Source organism: Coregonus lavaretus (assembly GCF_964263955.1).
Source record: "Coregonus lavaretus genome assembly, chromosome: 5".
NCBI classification, from domain to species: Eukaryota; Metazoa; Chordata; class Actinopteri; order Salmoniformes; family Salmonidae; genus Coregonus; species Coregonus lavaretus.
The window spans coordinates 9,884,505-9,906,381 of NC_139992.1; the positions used below are offsets into that span (position 1 = coordinate 9,884,505).

Sequence of the window (21,877 nt, forward strand, 5' to 3'; positions counted from 1 at the left end):
ATTTGGGTAATCAAAAGTTTGAAAGTCAGGAATTAGAGAAAGGACTGAGATTTGGGGAAAAAGTGACACTAGTGGTGATAGATGGAAGTACAAGCAAAGACAACTTTTTTCTTTGGGGAAAACTAGGAGCAACAATAAGGACATTAACACTTCAGTCTATTATAACAACAGTGAGAAGCAATTTAACTCTTTCAACATTGATAGGTATTAAAGCCATAAATATATCGCATTTGGTTATAAGGGAACCAATACAGCACCAATTTTAGGGGAAAGAATACTTATTAGGGTTAGGATGGGGACGTTCCTCCCATATGGAGAGATAATTATGGAGAATAAGTATTGTTATCAGGACCCGGAGTAGAAGCTGTTGCACCTAGTCAAAGGAGGGATAGTTTGTACAACGATATGAAGTGGAAGAGGTTAGGAGTGACTGTTCACTTATTTGGCGTAATGTTACAGAGAAAGGTCAGGGAGAATATATGTGTACTTATCTAGTGTAAGCATTAGAAGTTGTTCCGGTTAAGAATGATTGGTTAAAAGGATATGTAATTCGTAAAGTGACGCTTATGATGGAAGATTTCAAATCTGTTGAAGTTCCACAGTCATTGAGGGAGTTCAGGAGGAGTAGATTACAGTAGTCACTCCAACAGTAGATAATACACAGAGGATAATGGGAACTTTTGCACTAGAAGTAATTAAGTAAGTAGGGTTGATACAGCAATTAAGTCAACTACTTTAATGGTAACTTTGGAAGGGATTAGTGATACGATGGCAATAGCAAATGTAGGGGGTATGACATCGACAACAACTGTTCTGAAATTAAATGGGGAATTTTAGACTCATGGGTTATGTTACGGATGGAGAGTGCTGTCAATGATAGTACGAATGGGGTTAAAATAGGAGAACAGATAATAGTAGAGAGAATATAGATTCATCATGGAGATACAGGATGAGGTCTTTGATTTTAATGACAGACAGGGAGAGGTATCTGATCAGTACCGCTTGTTCTTCTGTTGTGGAAATTAGAGATATATTAACTCATTCTGTAAGATCAGTGAGGAATCTTGAGGGTCCATGTCTGTTGAGAATTCCAGCACCAAACATGTTAGACGGTCGCGCGGCCTCTATCAGGTATGGGTCAGTCTTATGCTTTGTCATGACTGTGGTATCAGCAACAGTCATTGACAGATAAAATAATGTCGTTGTCAGAACAGTGGTTTAAGCCTAGGTTTAAGTGTTCTTGGTTAAATTAATTACCCTATGGGAATTGTTAAATGGGAAAGGAAAATCAGGTAACAACGGAATCCTGAAGTATTCAGGTGAAACATTGAGGGCTAAAGGTTGTTTTTGTTCTAATGAAACATGTGAGGTAGGGGGTGTGTTTATGGGAAGATCAGATTGGGATGTTATATGATAACTTTGGATAAGCATGAACATAAGGTTAGAGATGACAAATATAATGTAATTTTTAATATACCAGGTAGTAAGAAGAGCAGGACTTTGATGGTTAAACGATTAGCTTTTGTCTGACAATGTGACTATGGACAATTTTAGAGATATTTGGTGGGTTTGTGATGATAAAATATATTCTTACATTATGGATGGACAGGATTTGGTTACATGTCAACGTTGAAGCTTCCATATGAGGTTTTTACCATTATAAGAGGGATAGCACCGGACACAGCTAAATCTAGGGTTAAAAGGATGAAAAGGGACATGTCATAGGCTTCAAGCCTATCATTGAAGGATAAGTCTAAGGGAGAAGGGGGGACTTTATTCATGGTATGGTGTAACATTTGGGAAGATCATATTGATAAATATTAGTTATACTTTGAGTCCAGATAGTTCAGATAATATCACTGGGGTTATAGATGCATTATAAGGGATGTGTTTGGGAGATCTGAGAGGATTTGGTTGCAAGATCAATTAGGCCAGTAGGGGCAGTGATGGGTCAGATTTTAGTTTCAGCTTTGATAACACTGTGTGATGTTTGTAATTTGTTACTGACCTTTGAGAAAGTTATGATATTGAGATAGGTTGGCGAGTGATGCCTGGAGACAACACTCAGATGCCGGTGTTGACTGTTCCTGATCTGGAGGAAGATGGATGGACTACTGATGGATAGATATCATTTTGATGATTTAAAAAAAAAAAAATAATAATTCAATATTGGGGTGATGTTGGTATGATTTATGAATCAAAGGGGGGAATAGGTTTATGTGATTCATGCATCATTTATATATCAGTTTATATTCTTAGTTGATATTCATGTTTAATTTGAAAGGGTTGTTTTGCAAAAGATACTGTTTGGTCGTTTCTTTTCTTTTCATTCCAGAAGCATTTGGGAGAACATGTGGAGATTGAAATACTCAAACAAAGACAATATGAAGGGACAATATGACTGGAGGAGATGAAACAAGGAGGGTGTGGCTGATTCCATCATCAACAGTCCATTGGAAGAGAGACTACAGGGAGATGAAGTGTAGTGGACTACATTCCAGTGTCTGCAATGAAATATAGACATGTGTAATACATAATTGTGTAATAGTCTCAGGTATTAATTTTTGTAGAATGATGTTTGATGTTATTGAATACATGTGAGGATCTTAGATGTTTGTGTTTATTTCGTGAATGTTTAGGGACAGAGAGGCTAGGAAGGGAGAGATTCATTGTACGATCCGATGGGTTGACCAGCCGTACAGTGGATGTTTATGGATAGGATTTTGTTTGCAGGGGCTTACATGTGTATTTAATTGCATCATAGTTTAAAATGCATTTACATGGTTTATGAGGTTATCTGGAGTACCGACGGTGGTTGCCTGGGGCAGAGGGACCGTGAGAGAATTTTACTGTCTTGATTGATGGATGGATATCTGAAAAGATGGCTGCCGGACAGTTTTTCGCTCTTACACTCCATAGAGATTTCTTCATATGTCATAGTAATGTATTCACACTTCATATGTCATAGTAATGTATTCCCACTTCATAAACAGTTATTGCATAGAAAGGTATTTACACTCTAGAGAAGAATGTTTTTGGTTTAATGTTAAAGATACTCAATAAGATAAATTGTTACTAGTCATAATCCTATTCTGTTTGTTTTCGAGACGTTTAGTTCGTCTCGAAGGGGGGAATATAGTATCTGAAGATTATGCCTTTGTTAAATGTTTTTCATGAAGAAATGGAATGTTGTTTGTGTTAGTAGCAAGAGGGAATGTTTTGGGTGTGACGCCAAATACAACAGACCGGAAGTGTCTTGTAGACAGGGGAGACTGGGGATTGGCCAGAAGAGGGAGTTTCATTGTTTTATAAATAGGGGGGTTAGGCGAGGAAGACGTCAGAACGGCCATGGCAATCGGGGGAGCCGTTCTCCGGGTGTCATGTCACCTGTCATTTGTGCTGTAACCTCGTGATTTTATTAAAAGCCTCTAACACGATGCAGCATAAAACGGACTCTTTGTTGACAGCAATAATGACCACCATTCATCAGATACGACAGTATCAAATGTAAAAGTAAAAGTATAAATCATTTCACATTCCTTGTATTAAGCAAACCAGACGGATAGCCAGGGGCACACTCCAACACTCAGACATAATTTACAAACAAAGCATTTGTGTTTAGTGAGTCTGCCAGATCAGAGGCAGTAGGGATGACCAGGGATGTTCCCTTGATAAGTGTGTGAATTGGACCATTTTCCTGTCCTGCTAAGCATTCGAAATGTAACGAGTACTTTTGGGTTTCAGGGAAAATGTATGGTGCAAAAAGTACAGTATTTTCTTTGGAATGTAGTGGAGTAAAAGTAAAAATTGTAAAAAATATAAATAGTAAAGTAAAGTACACATATCCCCCCAAAACTACTTAAGTAGTACTTTAAAGTATTTTTTACTTAAGTACTTTACACCACTGATAATGCTAGGGATTACCATTGTGTAATTGCATGTAAGTATATTGTCCAGAATAGAACATGAAGTGACGCACCACTGAAAAGTTACTCCACACTGTAGTTGCATAGGGAGTTGATTGAGTTGAGATGATTAAATCAAATCAAATCATATCAAATTAAATTAAATTGTATTTGCCACATGCGCCGAATACAACAGGTGTAGACCTTACAATGAAATGCTTACTTACAAGCCCTTAACCAACAATGCAGTTTTAAGAAAAATAAGTGTTAAGAAAAAATAGATAAGTGAAAAATAACAAATAATTAAAGAGCAGCAGTAAAATAACAGTAGCGAGGCTATATATAGGGGGTACCGGTACAGAGTCAATGTGCGGGGGCACCGGTTAGTCCAGGTAATTGAGGTAATGTGTACATGTGGGTAGAGTTAAAGTGACTATGCATAGATAATAAACAGAGAGTAGCAGCAGCGTAAAAGAGGGGGTGGGGTGGGGTGGGGTTGGGGGGACAATGCAAATAGTCCGGGTAGCCATGATTAGCAGTTTAGGAGTCTTATGGCTTGGGGGTTGAAGCTGTTAAGAAGCCTTTTGGACCTAGACTTGGCACTCCGGTACTGCTTGCCGTGTGGTAGCAGAGAGAACAGTCTATGACTAGGGTGGCTGGAGTCTTTGACCATTTTTAGGGCCTTCCTCTGACACCGCCTGGTATAGAGGTCCTGGATGGCAGGTAGCTTGGCCCCAGTGATGATTAGAGCTTTAGGGGAACTGATGCTTTAAGGTGACTGATGCTTGTGCATTCACACTCGCACTGGGCTGATGATAGACGTCTTACAGACAACATCTGCAGAGTTCAGGACATATTTATTCTGTTATTTTACCATCAGATGGAAGATGGAACAAAATCAAAAGAGAACCCCCTCTCACACACACTTTGGAGACAGCAGTAACACAGACTGAGTTTTCCTGTGCAATTATTGATGTTTCACTTTCCTCTTCTTGTCCTGCCTCCAACCTTAACCCTAATTGGTCATGTAAGTCGCTCTGGATAAGAGCGTCTGCTAAATGACAAAACAAAAAACAACAAAAAAACATGAACAGGTTCCCGACTTCCTGCGCTGCACATTATATTTCTGAAGAAACAAGTAGTGATGTCAGGTGTTACATTTTAATTAGCATTGATAATTGAATGCTGGGAGGGCGCCATGACAACAAGAGCTCATAGTTTCCCTTAGGAACTAGACGTATTATGGATGGCGTCTACTTTCTGAGTATTCATTTGCATTAACAACTCAAAGGTTAAGAGTTTAGGCATTCATTCCCAGTGGTTAACGTTAGGGCTATGGTTTGGTGAAGGCTCTGCAAACCAACCGACCTCATACCATCAAGTATCATCAAGTATTCTCACGGCTTGCTAGAGCATTGTGAACTGTGATGGTGCAGTGGTCTGAGCAGCGCGCTTTGACTCCAAGAATCATGAGTTTGCGCCAAGTGCTGGTCAATCTTTTTTATTAAAAAAAATTGTGAGTCCCGAGGAAGGGATATATTTACGTTCTCAGGACCTTTTCAAACGTCCAAAACCTAAGTCTATTTCTAGTGATCAGGCTGGCCATGCCGCCAACAGTTCAGCGCTTGTTGCTTTTACCAGGAAAATGATACAGAAGCGCACACACAAGTGTGCACACAATATTCAAAGATTGAGTAGCTTCTGCTCAGAGTCTACTTGCACTAATTACCACCTGTTGTCCATGCCTTCAGTGAGGAGCTAGAGGGGGAGGGAGAGGAATGGCAATGTAAGCACATGTTTACCCCTTTGAATTTAATTTAATTGAGAGAGGGAGAGAGCGAGAGCGAGAGAGAGAGAGAGAGAGAGACCGAGAGAGACCGAGAGAGGGGAGAGAGCGAGAGAAAGAGGGAGGAGAGAGAGCGAGAGAGAGTGGGGGAGAGAGGGGGAGAAGGGGGGGGGAGAGAGAGAGAGAGAGAGAGAGTATGGAGAGAAAGAGAGAAAGAGTGAGAGAGAGAGAGAGACAGAGAGAGAGAGAGAGAGGGGGACGAGAGAGAGCGAGAGAGAGCGAGAGTAGGGAGCGAGAGAGAGAGCATTTATCTGTGTTCAAATGAGCCAGTGGATGACATTTTTTCATAGAATAATCAGATTGATGCTCCTTTTGAAGTGTCCTGGGGTAAGGAATGTTTTTTGGATATTGGCAGAGTAGGCTAATTTGGACGTGTTTCCCCCACTCGGTTGAAGATTGAGATTCTTTCCTGTATTTCTAGCGCACCATCGGCCAAATTTCGTGTCCGTCCTTCTAACAAAGTTTCAGCACCATGGATAGCTTCACCCCCTCTTCAGCACTGCAAAACGAGGACAGAAAAGAAAAGCACACTACTCAAACGTTCCTTGAATAGAAAAGTTTCTGAAATATTTCCTTAGTCAAGACTTGCTTTTAAGTGTGTTTCTACTTATGGCACATTGAAAAAGAGTGACAAAATATCAACTTCTGCGCGGTCAAACGTGGAGAGTGATTAATGTATTAGGTGGAGTTTCGTGTCAGGCTGTGTAACGCTGTTTATTTCCTGTTCAATAATTTGCATGCTGAAATAACTGTGTGCATTGAATGGCGGAGAATGGCTGACTGTGGAAATTAAAGAGGCGAAAAGGGGATTTTGCTGAACCACCAAAAAATTCCCGCACTCTATAGTTTAGTGGTATCAACAGCACGTACCTTTTCAATCTTCAGTAGACCTGGTGAGGACCGAGAATTCGCGCCCTTCTCTCTAAAAGTGTAGACATTCGGATACAGACACAACAACTGGAATGGATGTATAAACTTGTTCTGAGACGTCGTGGCAGGGTGTATATGCTATGTAGCCTACTGTATGGAAGAAGAAATGTGTGTTATGGATAAGGAATTAATTTTAATGTGTTTGCAGGCACTCTCTGACCATTTCCTAGTCTTTGCGCTTTTTTTTATGAACCTTTTAACTTATATTTATAATGTTTCCTAACTACGGGGTACACGCAAGTCGTTATGGAAAATCATTTTTAACATAAGTACTAATTTTGAGTTTCATACACCAGATAGCCAACGCTTTTCTACAAACAGCTATGAGAAAAACGGCCTTGTTTGGATGTATGGTGAAGTGGATCTTATGGAACTTCTTCCTCCTGTGCTGGACATTTGTTGACGCACAGGTAAGAAACAAAGCTTAGGCCTAATTGTTCAGCTGTGTTGGAAATATTATATGACATTTTGTTATAGCTGCGGGAAGTAGAGGTGCTGAGGGTTCTGCAGCACCCCCTGAAAAATCTCAATACAAAAATAAAATAAAAAATGTATGTTTTTATTTTGTGTAAAAAGAAAATCAGCTGTGGAAAATCATATAGAGGCTTTCATAATGAATCAATAATTTAACCCTGTGAGACCCAACCATAGATCCAAATGAGGGGGAAAAAATGATTTAATTAATTTTATTTTCAGAAATACTTATAATAGACCTCTGATTATGCAAATAATCTGTGTTTTTTTATTTCAAATTTGTAGATTCTTTTTCTGGAAACATTGCAAAAATGCCACATTGGGCTTCAATGGTTGGAACAATGTGTGGTTAGAAAACTGTGAAATTCTATTAAAATCACATCAAAATGGATCAAAAGCCTTTGTGATGGAAAATATTGTCTAATGGTATATGAATCTGAAATGAAGTTTTAGTTTGTCTGAAATGTCCACATTGATCAACACGACCAACACTTGTTTAGTATTTTGCTATCAAAAACATACAGTGGGGGAAAAAAGTATTTAGTCAGCCACCAATTGTGCAAGTTCTCCCACTTAAAAAGATGAGAGAGGCCTGTAATTTTCATCATAGGTACACGTCAACTATGACAGACAAAATTAGAAAAAAAAATCCAGAAAATCACATTGTAGGATTTCTTATGAATTTATTTGCAAATTATGGTGGAAAATAAGTATTTGGTCAATAACAAAAGTTTCTCAATACTTTGTTATATGCCCTTTGTTGGCAATGACACAGGTGCCATTAATACAGGTAACGCGTGGAGGACAGAGGAGCCTCTTAAAGAAGAAGTTACAGGTCTGTGAGAGCCAGAAATCATGCTTGTTTGTAGGTGACCAAATACTTATTTTCCACCATAATTTGCAAATAAATTCATAAAATATCCTACAATGTGATTTTCTGGAGAAAAAAAATCTCAATTTGTCTGTCATAGTTGACGTGTACCTATGATGAAAATTACAGGCCTCTCTCATCTTTTTAAGTGGGAGAACATGCACAATTGGTGGCTGACTAAATACTTTTTTTTCCCCACTGTATATTTTTGAAAGGTTAAACTATTTTGTAGGTTTTCTATAGTTACTTTTCTATATATTTGGTTGTCCTTCTGGCTGAATTTGGAGAGTTAACCTCCTATCTTACTTCTTTAGTATAAAATGAATGGTCGTCAATGGCAGTATTCTAACCTCCTAAACCACACCTTAAAAAAATTAATAAATCATATATATATATATATATATATATTTAAATCTTTATTTTAACAGGGAAAACAGACTGAGACCTGGATCTCTTTTACGGCTGTGCCCTGTGTAAACATGTTGACATGTACAGTTTTAGACATACAGACAAGAACATTTCAAACATACAAAACAAAAAACACAATTCAACAGAAACAATCACAGACAACATCATATTGATCCTCCATAACATTTTTAAAATGGGCAAGGGACACCAGAGTGTCTAACTTAAGTTGGATCTGCAGTTTGTTCCATAAATAAGGTGCAAAGGAACTGAACTATATATATATATATATATATATATATATATATATATATATATATATATATATATATATACACACACACACTGAGTGTACAAAACACATTTAATATTGAGTTTAATATTTCCCTCAGAACAGCCTCAATTCGTCGGGGCATGGACTCTACAAGGTGTCGAAAGCATTCCACAGGGATGCTGGCCCATGTTGACTCCAATGCTTCCAACAGTTCTGTCAAGTTGGCTGGATGTCCTTTGGGTGGTGGACCATTCTTGACACACATGGGAAACTATTGAGCGTGAAAAACCCAGTAGCGTTGCAGTTCTTGACACACTCAAACCAGTGCACCTGGCACCTACTACCATACCCTGTTCAAAGGCACTTAAATATTTTGTCTTGCCCATTCACCATCTGACTGGCACACATACACAATTAATGTCTCAATTTGATCAGGGCTTAAAAATCCAAGTGGCATCAATAAGGGATCATAGCTTTCACCTGGATTCACCTGGTCAGTCTATGTCATGAATATTTGTTCTTTTGATATGTAGAGGGGACATCAATGTTACTCTTGAAGTATTTGGTTATCCATATTTGCAGAATTTGGAAGGAAAACTATCTCTCTAATTTGTCTATCAATACGAATGTGTCCCAATTTCTCAGTTTGGCAGCCCTTTAAGCCCAATGTTGCATTTTTGCAACACTTACAAAACTATCTCTAGCTCTGGCTCAAAATGTTTGTTTCTCCCCAAAAAATGGTATACTTGGTTTATTTCAAGTCATGTACTTGCATGAATGGCTTGCACCATATACTTGTGTAGGGGGCCAGTGTGGTCTCTGATATGTGGACAGGTTTCTAATGTTTTAGAGGTTACTGATGCTACAACAATCATACTGACACAAAACAAATACTACTAAGAGATACATTTAGAGATGAACTATGTGGTGTTTGGCATGATTTTCGAGTTTAGGATCTGTACAGGATGCAGTTTAGGAAATGTTGCATTTTTACAACATTGGTTCTCACATGATTAATAGAGTCAGTTGTCATTCAGTTGTGAAAATGATGAATTCAGCCCATTTGTCATCTCATTTATAAAATGAAAAAACTGTAATCAGTGGAAGTGGGCTAGGAACAACAGTTCCTAGGTCTCAGAGAAGGGGACAATGTTAGTCACGCCATATCAGTGATTTAGATCTGCTGCACATGCAGATACCTTAGGCTCTGTTAAAACATCCCCCCTGAGAACCCAATTATTACTTTTTTTTTCATATCCAATCTTTTTTTCTGACTATCCACACTCAGTTTTGTATGTGACCCATGTCAGATTTGCGCATTCACACTGACGTAGCCTCTGAAGTAGCACACAGATGCAATGCTCATTTCCTGTCACTGTTACTTTAAATATGAGGGTAGTTGTCATAGTAACGGCAGGTCATGTGCAAAAACAAACCCTTCAGAGCAAAATAATCAGATCTGAGCATCCAGACTGAGGTCACATATGGAGCATCAGAATTACAGTTGAAGTCGGAAGTTTACATACACTTAGGTTGGAGTCATTAAAACTCGTTTTTCAACCACTCGTTTTTCAACACATTTCTTGTTAACAAACTATAGTTTTGGAAAGTCGGTTAGGACATCTACTTTGTGCATGATACAAGTCATTTTCCAACAGTTGTTTACAGACAGATTATTTTACTTATAATTCACTATATCACAATTTCAGTGGGTCAGAAGTTTACATACACTAAATTGACTGTGCCTTTAAAAAGCTTGGAAAATTCCAGAAAATGATGTCATGGCTTAAGAAGCTTCTGATAGGCTAATTGACATCCTTTGAGTCAATTGGAGGTGTACCTGTGGATGTATTTCAAGGCCTACCTTGGGAGCAATTTCCAAACGCCTGAAGGTACCACGTTCATCTGTACAAACAATAGTACGCAAGTATAAACACCATGGGACCACGCAGCCGTCATACCGCTCAGGAATATCGACATAACCTGAAAGGCCGCTCAGCAAGGAAGAAGCCACTGCTCCAAAATCGACATAAAAAAACCAGACTACGGTTTGCAACTGCACATGGGGACAAAGATCGTACCTTTTGGAGAAATGTCCTCTGGTCTGATTAAACAAAAATAGAACGGTTTGGCCATAATGACCATTGTTATGTTTGGAGGAAAAAGGGGGAATGCTTGCAAGTCGAAGAACACCTTCCCAACCGTGAAGCACGGGGTGGCACCATCATGCTGCGGGGGTGTTTGCTGCAGGAGGGACTGGTGCACTTCACAAAATAGATGGCATCATGAGGAAGGAAAAATATGTGGATATATTGAAGCAACATCTCAAGACATCAGTCAGGAAGTTAAAGCTTGGTCGCAAATGAAACTTCCAAATGGACAATGACCCCAAGCATAATTCCAAAGTTGTGGTAAAATGGCTTAAGGACCACAAAGTCAAGGTATTGGAGTGGCCATCACAAAGCCCTGACCTCAATCCTATAGAAAACCTGTGGGCAGAACTGAAAAAGCATGTGCGAGCAAGGAGGCCTACAAACCTGACTCAGTTACACCAGCTCTGTCAGGAGGAATGGGCCAAAATTCACCCAACTTATTGTGGGAAGCTTGTGGAAGGCTACCCGAAACGTTTGAACCAAGTTAAACAATTTAAAGGCAATGCTACCAAATACTAATTGAGTGTATGTAAACATCTGACCCACTGGGAATGTGATGAAAGAAATAAAAGCTGAAATAAATAATTCTCTCTACTATTATTTTGACATTTCACATTCTTAAAATAAAGTGTACGAATATCATTCCATTTCATCTGCTCATCAATGGAGGTTGATGTTCCCCATGCTCCCCCATGCTTCCAGGCTGCCCTTGGACAAGAGCTGTCCATCACAGATACAGTGCCTTGCAAAAGTATTCATCCCCCTTGGCGTTTTTCCTATTGTGTTGCATTACAACCTGTAATTTAAATGGATTTTTATTTGGATTTCATGTAATGGACATACACAAAATAGTCCAAATTGGTAAAGTGAAATGAAAAAAATAACTTGTTTCAAAAAATTATAGAAAATAAATAACAGAAAAGTGGTCGTGCATATGTATTCACCCCTTTTGCTATGAAGCCCCTAAATAAGATCTGGTGCAACCAATTACCTTCAGAAGTCACATAATTAGTTAAATAAAGTCCACCTGTGTGCAATCTAAGTGTCACATGATCTCAGTATAGTTATAGTTCCGGACGACTGTGTGATCACGCTCTCCGTAGCCGATGTGAGTAAGACCTTTAAACGGGTCAACATTCAAAAGGCCGCAGGGCCAGACGGATTACCAGGACGTGTACTCCGAGCATGCGCTGACCAACTGGCAAGTGTCTGAGTGTGTAATACCAACATGTTTCAAGCATACCACCATAGTCCCTGTGCCCAAGAACACTAAGGTAACCTGCCTAAATGAAGAGACCCGTAGCACTCATGTCTGTAGCCATGAAGTGTTTTGAAAGGCTGGTAATGGCTCACATCAACACCATTTCCCAGAAACCCTAGACCCACTCCAATTTGCATACCGCCCCAACAGATCCACAGATGATGCAATCTCTATTGCACTCCACACTGCTCTTTCCCACCTGGACAAAAGGAACACCTACGTGAGAATGCTATTAATTGACTCCAGCTCAGCGTTCAACACCATAGTGCCCTCAAAGCTCATCACTAAGCTAAGGACCCTGGGACTAAACACCTCCCTCTGCAACTGGATGGTGGACTGCTTGACGGGCCGCCCCCAGGTGGTAAGGGTAGGTAACAACACATCTACCACGCTGATCCTCAACACGGGGGCCCCTCCTGTACTCCTTGTTCACCCATGACTGCATGGCCAGGCACGACTGGCGTCCACATCACCAACAAACTATCATGGTCCAAACACACCAAGACAGTTGTGAAGAGGGCTCGACAAAACCTATTCCCCCTCAGGAGACTGAAAAGATTTGGCATGGGTCCTCAGATCCTCAAAAAGTTATACAGCTGCACCATCGAGAGCAGCCTGACTGGTTGCATCACTGCCTGGTATGGCAACTGCTCGGCATCCGACCGCAAGGCACTACAGAGGGTAATGCGTACAGCCCAGTACATCACTGGGGCCAAGCTTCCTGCCATCCAGGACCTCTATACCAGGCGGTGTCAGAGGAAGGCCCTAAAAATTGTCAAAGACTCTAGCCACCCTAGCCATAGACTGTTCTCTCTGCTACCGCACGGCAAGCGGTACCGGAGCGCCAAGTCTATGTCCAAAAGGCTTCTTAACAGCTTCTACCCCCAAGCCATAAGACTCCTGAACAGCTAATCAAATGGCTACCCAGACTATTTGCATTGTCCCCCCCCCCCCCCCCCTCTCTCTTTTACGCTGCTGCTACTCTCTGTTTATTATCTATGCATTGTCACTTTAACTATACCTACATGTACATATTACCAATATTACCAATTAACAATATGTTTCATATTTTGAGTGGGATTTGAAAAGGAAGCATTGCTCCAATTGAAGGACATTACATTATCCTCCTCCCCTCCTCCTCCTCCTCCTCCTCCTCCTCTTCCTCCACCTAGTTCTCTGGTCTCAACTTCTTCACCATGATAAACAGCATGTTTATTATCAACAGGAAGATAAGAGGGAAAGAAACGCACAAACAACAACATCATTAAACTCTTCTGTGGAATCCTCATTAGGTAGTTCAATGTACACTACTTACTTCTTTGTTAATCAGAGCTAAGAATTACAATAACACTCTATACTCTGTGAAGAAGTAATTGCTTTCTCTTCTGGCTTGCAGTCTGGTAATTAACCAAACTTTGGAAGTGCTGAAATGGTGTGGAAATGATCATATAAACATTGTCGCTGTCTGATGAAAATCTCATCTCCAAAACTGAGCATTTTCAGGAAATTGAAAAAACAACCATATTTTCCCATTAACGAACATAGAATTATGATACTTTAAAAGCTATTTTAAATACATTTTATTGGTCCTAGAGTCATGAAATGTTCAGAGTACATTGAGGAGAGTTACTGTTTGAATAAATGTACAAAATAAATTTATAAAAAGCAAAAATGTTGCTACGAGGTTTTCATCAGACAACGACGATATTAATAATTCACATTTCTTCAGGTTTGATGTGGGTGCATTATTCTTTAACGAAGCTTGCATGAAAACATTTATATTTTGTATGTCCAGCATTTGTTATCTCTTTACATTTCGATGTGTCTTTCATTACTTGTAAATCAGGTTAGTATAATCTGTGACAAATCTTCAAGTCTCTGTGTGAAATAAGGTGGTAATTAGATCATAGCAGATAAAAGTTATCACTGCTGAATTCTAGCATGATTTAGCCTGGAATGTATTGACCTGTTTAAAGAGCGACTCCATTCCAGTGGCTGAATTCAACCTTTCACCGCCCAAGCTAGGAGTGCTGTGATGCATACATTAGGTTGAGTTTTGAGAGTGTGACCTCTACCAATACACAATGTTGTTGTTTTGCTGAAGTTCCTCTTTAAACTGTTAAACATCCAATGCTTGTCGCCTGCAGGGTGGATCTGAGGAGAGCCTGACAGCAGAGGAGCAGATGTACATTCTTTATGATATTAAACTCCAGTGCCACCAGAACCTCTCCACCCACGACCCTGCAGGTAATACAACATCAAACATGCCCTTTGTCTGTGACACTGTACTGTTTCAGCTACTGTATAGGCAAACATACAGCAAGTAAGTGTGAAGTAAGTGTGAATTGCTCTGGATAAGAGCGTCTGCTAGATTACTATTTTTTCTTTTTACAAATGAATGTCATACTTCAAACTCTAGTGTCGCCAGAACCTCTGCACCCGCGACCCTGCATTGAATACAACATCAAACATGCCCTTTGTCTGTGACCTGGGTACAATTAAACATCTGCCACCCTCGTGAAGAGGGCACGACAACACGACAATGTCTATTCCCCCTCAGGAGACTGAAAAGATTTGGCATGGGTCCTCAGATCCTCAAAAAGTTCTACAGGTGCACCATCGAGAGCTTCCTGACTGGTTGCATCACCGCCTGGTATGGCAACTGCTCGGCATCCGACCGCAAGGCGCCACAGAGGATAGTGCGTATGGCCCAGTACATCACTGGGGTCAAGCTTCCTGCCATCGAGGAGCTCTATACCAGGCGGTGTCAGAGGAAGGCCCTAAAAATTGTCAAAGACTCCAGCCACCCTAGTCATAGAATGTTCTCTCTGCTACCGCATGGCAAGTGGTACGGGAGCGCCAAGTCTAGGTCCAAAAGGCTCCTTATCAGCTTCTACCCCCAAGCCATAAGACTGCTGAACAGCTACCCGGACTATTTGCATTGACCCCCCTTTTTTATAATGCTTTGTATTATCTATTATCTATACATAGTCACTTTACCCCTACCTACATGTACATATTATCTCAATTACCTTGACTAACCTGTACCCCCGCACATTGACTCTGTACCGGTACTCCCTGTATAAAGCCTCGTTATTGTTATTTTATTGTGTTACTTTCTTTTTACTTTAGTTTATTTAGTAAATATTTTCTAAACCAACAATGCAATACAAAATAAAAAAGAGTTAAGGGCTTGTAAGTAAGCATTTCACGGTAAGGTCTACACCTGTTGTATTCGGTGCATGTGACAAATACAATTTGATTTGATTTGATTATCTTCCAGAATTAGAATACAAGTCAAGGACATAATAAATTAGTCTGCACATGTAAATTACAGTGATGACAACGTAATTAATGCGATTCGAATCATGCAGATGATAGAGTAGCCTCGCACTACGGTCTTAATCATGCCTGAGCGGAGGCATACTGCCGAGATGAAACCCACTGACCCTCAGCCTTAACCCATCCCAATTCCTGCATCATCTTGGTCTTATTGCCTTGTTGATTCATCAGCACTCATTTCTGTAGTTTTCCTCAGTGTAAATTTGCGGAGGATTAAATCTAGAGAACTTTGCTTCTGGAAAACAACATGGTGAAACTCTCTGAATGGTTTCCCTGGCAGCCTCTAATCTGTTGACATGGCAACCCAAAACTCTAGTTGGCAGACCTTCGCCTGGCAGGCTGGCAGGAGTTTTTGGGTTGGTTTGATAAACTTTTACGCGAACCTCAAGTTGGCACACCTTCGCCTAGCTGGCCGGAAGGACATTTTGGATTGGTTTGACTCACTTTGACACATTTTCATGGATTCTCTGCTGATGACAGAACAGAACAAAGAGACTCAGTTGACAACAGTTGACAGCTACTAGAATGAAGATGACACAATGTTACATTCATAATTCACTTCATATAATATTAGAAGTTATTTGTAGTGGCATATTTAAAACAACAGATTCTAAAAAAAAATCTCTCAGGAAACCAAGACATGTTTCTTTGAATCTGTTCCTATGTTTCCAGAGGCCAGTGGATCAGGCATTTATACTGTTCTTCTAAGAAATCAGTGACAGTAGAGGACATGTCTCTGAACTCAAACTCTCCAAATGTGCAATTTGTTATTATTAATTTATCCTCCCCTCCTCTAGCTTTATACATTCACTGAGCCGAAGGGCATACTACATTTTGTTTCATTAATGAGTGATGAATCTGTGAGGTAATGAATGTAGACATATACTGGCACCTCCCGGTTTGGATCTAAGATGAGAGTCTCACCTTCACCTATGGATCAATGCCTGTCTGCTGGTGGGATGTAAGGGAAATTCAGAGAGGAGCACTAGGTTCTCTTAAAGGCATGCACGTCACTTCTACTACTGTAAGGTCAAGGTGAAGAAGACATCGTATACTGGGAATTAACTGTACATGTTCTGAATGTTCTGTAACCTAACATCCCAATGTCTTCATTAATTGGGATATTTAAGTGTTAATACCAGAGAAGCCGGTGTTTGGAGGATATATTGGCACTGGTGTTGTTAGGCCCGAGACAAAAGTTGAGGTCCGGCAAACCATTCCAATATATCCTCCAAACACTGGCTTCGAGGGCATTATCACTTTTATACAACATGTTACCAACATATTCAAATAATGATTGACATATTTTCATTAAAAACTTTATTTTGATGAATTTATTCATACTATTTCATCCTTCCACAAGATATAGTCCCGACACAAATCTAGGGTTGCTACCCAAGCTGGCTGATCGTTCGTTCTATTGGTTCAGTTGCCAGAGACGTGACCCAGTCGTTCAGTCTTTTTGTTCTGTATCTATGGACGCAACCCAGTTGTTTGTTCTAAATGTTCCATTGCCATACTGGCTGACAACATTATTATCCCTTGGTTGCTAGCTAGCCAACTACGGCTAACTTACAGTCAAGTCAAACAGTGCAGCCAGAATAACAGCAAAGTAGCTCCATTTTCGTTTGTTTAAGCTGTTTTCTAGTGACATTTATTTGAATACATCCATAACGATGAGCTAATGATACGCGATTTTGCTTGGCATAGAAAATGTGCTCACTCGTCAGGACGCTGTTGTTCAGAGCAGAGGAGCTAGCCAACAACACAGCTAGCACAATCACTTCAAACTGAAGCTGGAAACACTGCAAACTAGCTGCATTTCGTTTCATTTTACCAGTTTTCTATTGACATTACTATTTAATTATATATTACCTATATACTTATTATGGACACAGTATGCTTTCCATTCAACACCTCCCATCTATCTCTTAACACCATCCATATTGGATTTCTATTTGCCATATATTTTTCAACTGTACTGTGATGTTTACAAAAGTTCTGAACCCTTCTATTCTCATTGTTTCTACAGATTGTAAATTGAAAATAAAAGTTTTTGCTAAAAGTATTATTATATTATTGATCGATTGACTATGACTTTTCAGATCACCCAGTAGTGCTATCTGCAGGGTTAGCTCGCGGTAAATATTGGAATCCTTTAGCCATTCCTGGACCTGTGTCCAAAAACAAGCTACAAATGGACAGTACCAAAACAAATGATCTAATGATTCTGTCATTTCGCAGCAAAATCTGCAGAGCTGGGAAGATTGTATCCCCCATATAAATAACATTCTATTGGTAGCAAAAATTTATACTTTCCACTTTCCTCTTCCATTTTTTGCGGTAATGCTGCAATTATTTGGTTGTAATTTGGGTTAGAGCAGACATTTCCATATGTTTTTGTTAGCTGCATGTGTGACATAACTCCACAAGTCCTACCTATAATATAATTTACGAAGATTATACCTTTTAAAAACATTTTTTAAAAACATAACATTTTCTTAATCAATTTGTATATTTGAGTTTAACCACAATATTTGTTGTATTATTTGTTCTGTCGTTTCTGGAGGATTAAATTGAAATTGCAACCAACTTTCTATGGCTTGTTTTAGAAATAGTGATATTTGGGAGATTATTTCCTTTTCAAATAACTGAAAGTGAGAGGTTGTAATCTGAATAAAGGGAAAAAGGCCATTCTTGAACATTGGGTGAGACAATCTTACTAATTTGCTAGAGAACCAGTTCGGATTTAAGTATAGCTTTTGTATGACTGAAGCTTTTAGTGATAGGTCTAATGCTTTAATATTTAATCATTTCTGTCCTCCGAATTCATATTCATTATATAAATAGGCCCATTTAATTTTGTCTGGCTTGCCGTTCCAAATAAAATTGAATCTTTTTTTCTCCTATAATTTAAAAAACTGTTCACTAGGCGTAGGCAAGACCATAAGCAAATAGGTAAACTGGGATAATACTAAAGAGTTAATCAGGGTGATTTTTCCACAAATTGACAGGTATTTACCTTTCCATGGTAGCAAGATCTTATCTATTTTTGCAAACGTTCTATTAAAATGTATTGGAGTGAGATCATTTATTTCATTTGGGATATGTATTCAGAGTATATCTACATCACCATCAGACCATTTTATTGGTAAACTACATGGTAATGTACATTTTTTATTTTTGAGTGATCCAATACGTAACATAGTACATTTATCATAATTTGGTTGTAATCCAGAGAGGTTAGAAAATGTATCTAGATCCTCTATGAGGCTGTGGAGGGATTCAATGTGTGGATTTAAAATAAAACATGAATCATCAGCGTAAAATGACACCTTTGTTTTTAAGACCTGGATTTATAATCACTTAAATATTATTGTTGGATCTGATTTTAATAGCTAACATTTCGATGGCCATAATAAATAAATATGCCGATAGTGGACAACCTTGTTTCACTCCTCTTAACAGTTTAAAACTTTCGGAGAAATAGCCATTATTTAATATTTTACACCTAGGGTTACTATACATGATTTTAACCCATTTTATAAGAGATTCTCCAAAATTAAAATGATCCAGGCATTTATATATAAACCCCAGTCGTACTTTATCAAATGCCTTTTCAAAGTCTGCTATGAATAGCAGGCCTGGATTCCCAGATTTTTCATAGTGTTCGATTGTTTCCAGTACTTGCCTTATATTATCTCCAATGTATCGTCCATGTAAAAAACCTGTCTGATTAGAATTAATAATGTCCGACAATACCTTTTTAATTCTATGCACTATACATTTTGCTAGAATTTTTGCATCACAACACTGAAGTGTAAGGGGCCTCCAATATTTTTAATAGACTGGATCTTTATATTTTCCACTTGTATCCTTTCAGTAATAATGAAATCAGACCTTCTTCTTGAGTGTCTGATAATCTACCATTTACATAGGAGTATTTAAAACAGTCCTCTGAGTATATCAAAAAAGGTTTGGTATACCTCGACTGGTATGCCATCCAACCCTAGAGATTTGACGGTACATGGCCCCGTCCATCGTCCCTTTGATGCGGTGAAGTTGTCCTGTCCCCTTAGCAGAAAAACACCCCCAAAGCATAATGTTTCCACCTCCATGTTTGACGGTGGGGATGGTGTTCTTGGGGTCATAGGCAGCATTCCTCCTCCTCCAAACACGGCGAGTCGAGTTGAGTTGATGCCAAAGAGCTCCATTTTGGTCTCATCTGACCACAACACTTTCACCCAGTTCTCCTCTGAATCATTCAGATGTTCATTGGCAAACTTCAGACGGGCATGTATATGTGCTTTCTTGAGCAGGGGGAACTTGCGGGCGCTGCAGGATTTCAGTCCTTCACGGCGTAGTGTGTTACCAATTGTTTTCTTGGTGACTATGGTCCCAGCTGCTTTGAGATCATTGACAAGATCCTCCCGTGTAGTTCTGGCTGATTCCTCACCGTTCTCATGATCATTGCAACTCCACGAGGTGAGATCTTGCATGGAGCCCCAGGCCGAGGGAGATTGACAGTTCTTTTGTGTTCTTCCATTTGCGAATAATTGCACCAACTGTTGTCACCTTCTCACCAAGCTGCTTGGCGATGGTCTTGTAGCCCATTCCAGCCTTGTGTAGGTCTACAATCTTGTCCCTGACATCCTTGGAGAGCACTTTGGTCTTGGCCATGGTGGAGAGTTTGGAATCTGATTGATTGCTTCTGTGGACAGGTGTCTTATATACAGGTAACAAGATGAGATTAGGAGCACTCCCTTTAAGAGTATGCTCCTAATCTCAGTTTGTTACCTGTATAAAAGACACCTGGGAGCCAGAAATCTTTCTGATTGAGAGGGGGTCAAATATTAATTTCCCTCATTAAAATGCAAATCAATTTATAACATTTTTGACATGCGTTTTTCTGGATTTTTTTGTTGTTATTCTGTCTCTCACTGTTCAAATAAACCTACCATTAAAATTATAGACTGATCATTTCTTTGTCAGTGGGCAAACGTACAAAATCAGCAGGGGATCAAATACTTTTTTCCTTCACTGTATCTGTTCTGTTAGACCTTCTATTTCCTTTGTTAGTATGGACTCTTTTGACCTAAATTGCTTTTGTTTTCGAGATGAGTACTGAATTGCATGGCCTCTAAAGGCACATTTAAAAGTGTCCCATACAATAAGGGGATTTGCTGTCCCTATGTTATGTTGGAAAAAATCTGTTATAAATTCCTCTGTCCTAGTTAAAAACAAGTTATCATCCAATAGGTTTTGATTAAATGTCCAATATCCTCGCCTACATGGACATTCAGTAAGAGTAATGAATATGCCAATTATATGATGGTCCGCCAGCATTCTGTCCCCTATCAACACTTTTTAAACTTTTGGTGCCAGCGAGAATGACATAAGAAAGAAGTCAAGACGACTAGCTTGATTAAGTCTCCGCCATGTATATCTCACTAGATCAGGATATTTAAGCCTCCAAATAGTTACTAGTTCTAATGTATCCATGACATTCATGATTTCCTTAAGCGCATGAGGTGATAGTTTGTAGTATGATTTTCTTTACGGTCCATTGAGCTATTTAAAACGGTATTGTAATCTCCCACCATAATAATAGAGTGTTGTATTGCTTGCAGGGTTGATCATTTATTATATATATTGTCAAAGAAGTGTGGATCATCATTATTTGGTCCGTAAAGGTTAATGAGCCATATCTGTTTATGGTCCAATAACATATTTAAAATAATCCATCTACCTTGCGGATCTGTTTGGACAATTTGCACATTCGGATTGAAATTACTGTTAATTAATATCATCACCCTTTTGAGTTTCTTTGTTTCCTGTAAACAATAGATATTATATTCCTTCTCTTTGAGCCATGTAAATATTGTTCGTCTTTTGTTATTATCTGCTAAGCCATTATCTATTGACATTTCTTTGTATGTATCAATAAAAACTATGCCAGCTGATTCATGATTTTGACTGGCTGAGAAAAGTTGCCTGCCTGTCTGTCTCGTCCCGACTCCTGGTCACGTTCATTACTATGGGACAGCTAGAGATCGGATTTCAATATTGAAACAATGTTGCAAATGTCGGAGAGACAGACAACAAGGTTTATACAAATATCCGCTGTTGAATATCAAATGTTGTTCTAAAAGAAATGGGAGATAATGTCTAGATGCTTTTTAAAGTGGAGATCAAGTTTATAAATTGTCTGCCTTGGCTGATGAGACAGTGGATTGCCCAGTCAGATGGAACAGAGTAAATAGGCATTTCAACGTCAAAGCTTTAGCTGGTGGTAACTTGTGGAATAGACACCGGCCGGAATGGGGTTTTAATCAATCAGCATCCAGGATTAGACCCACCAGTTGTATAAAATCAATATAACTCATACGATCAAGCTATAAAATTATCCAAAGTGT

General features: G+C 39.2%; 1 protein-coding gene across 1 annotated transcript in view; it reads left to right on the forward strand.

Moving 5' to 3' along the window:
- Positions 1-7,031: 7,031 nt before the first annotated feature.
- Positions 7,032-21,877, forward strand: part of LOC311128799 (parathyroid hormone 2 receptor-like) — a gene marked incomplete at both ends in the record, with an annotated part of 87,037 nt that continues 72,191 nt past the window's right edge. Inside the window, 2 exons of the mRNA XM_084161032.1 lie at positions 7,032-7,091; positions 14,267-14,366. Of these exons, the coding sequence (XP_084017158.1) occupies positions 7,032-7,091; positions 14,267-14,366 (160 nt within the window). The remainder of the gene's footprint in view (positions 7,092-14,266; positions 14,367-21,877) is intronic.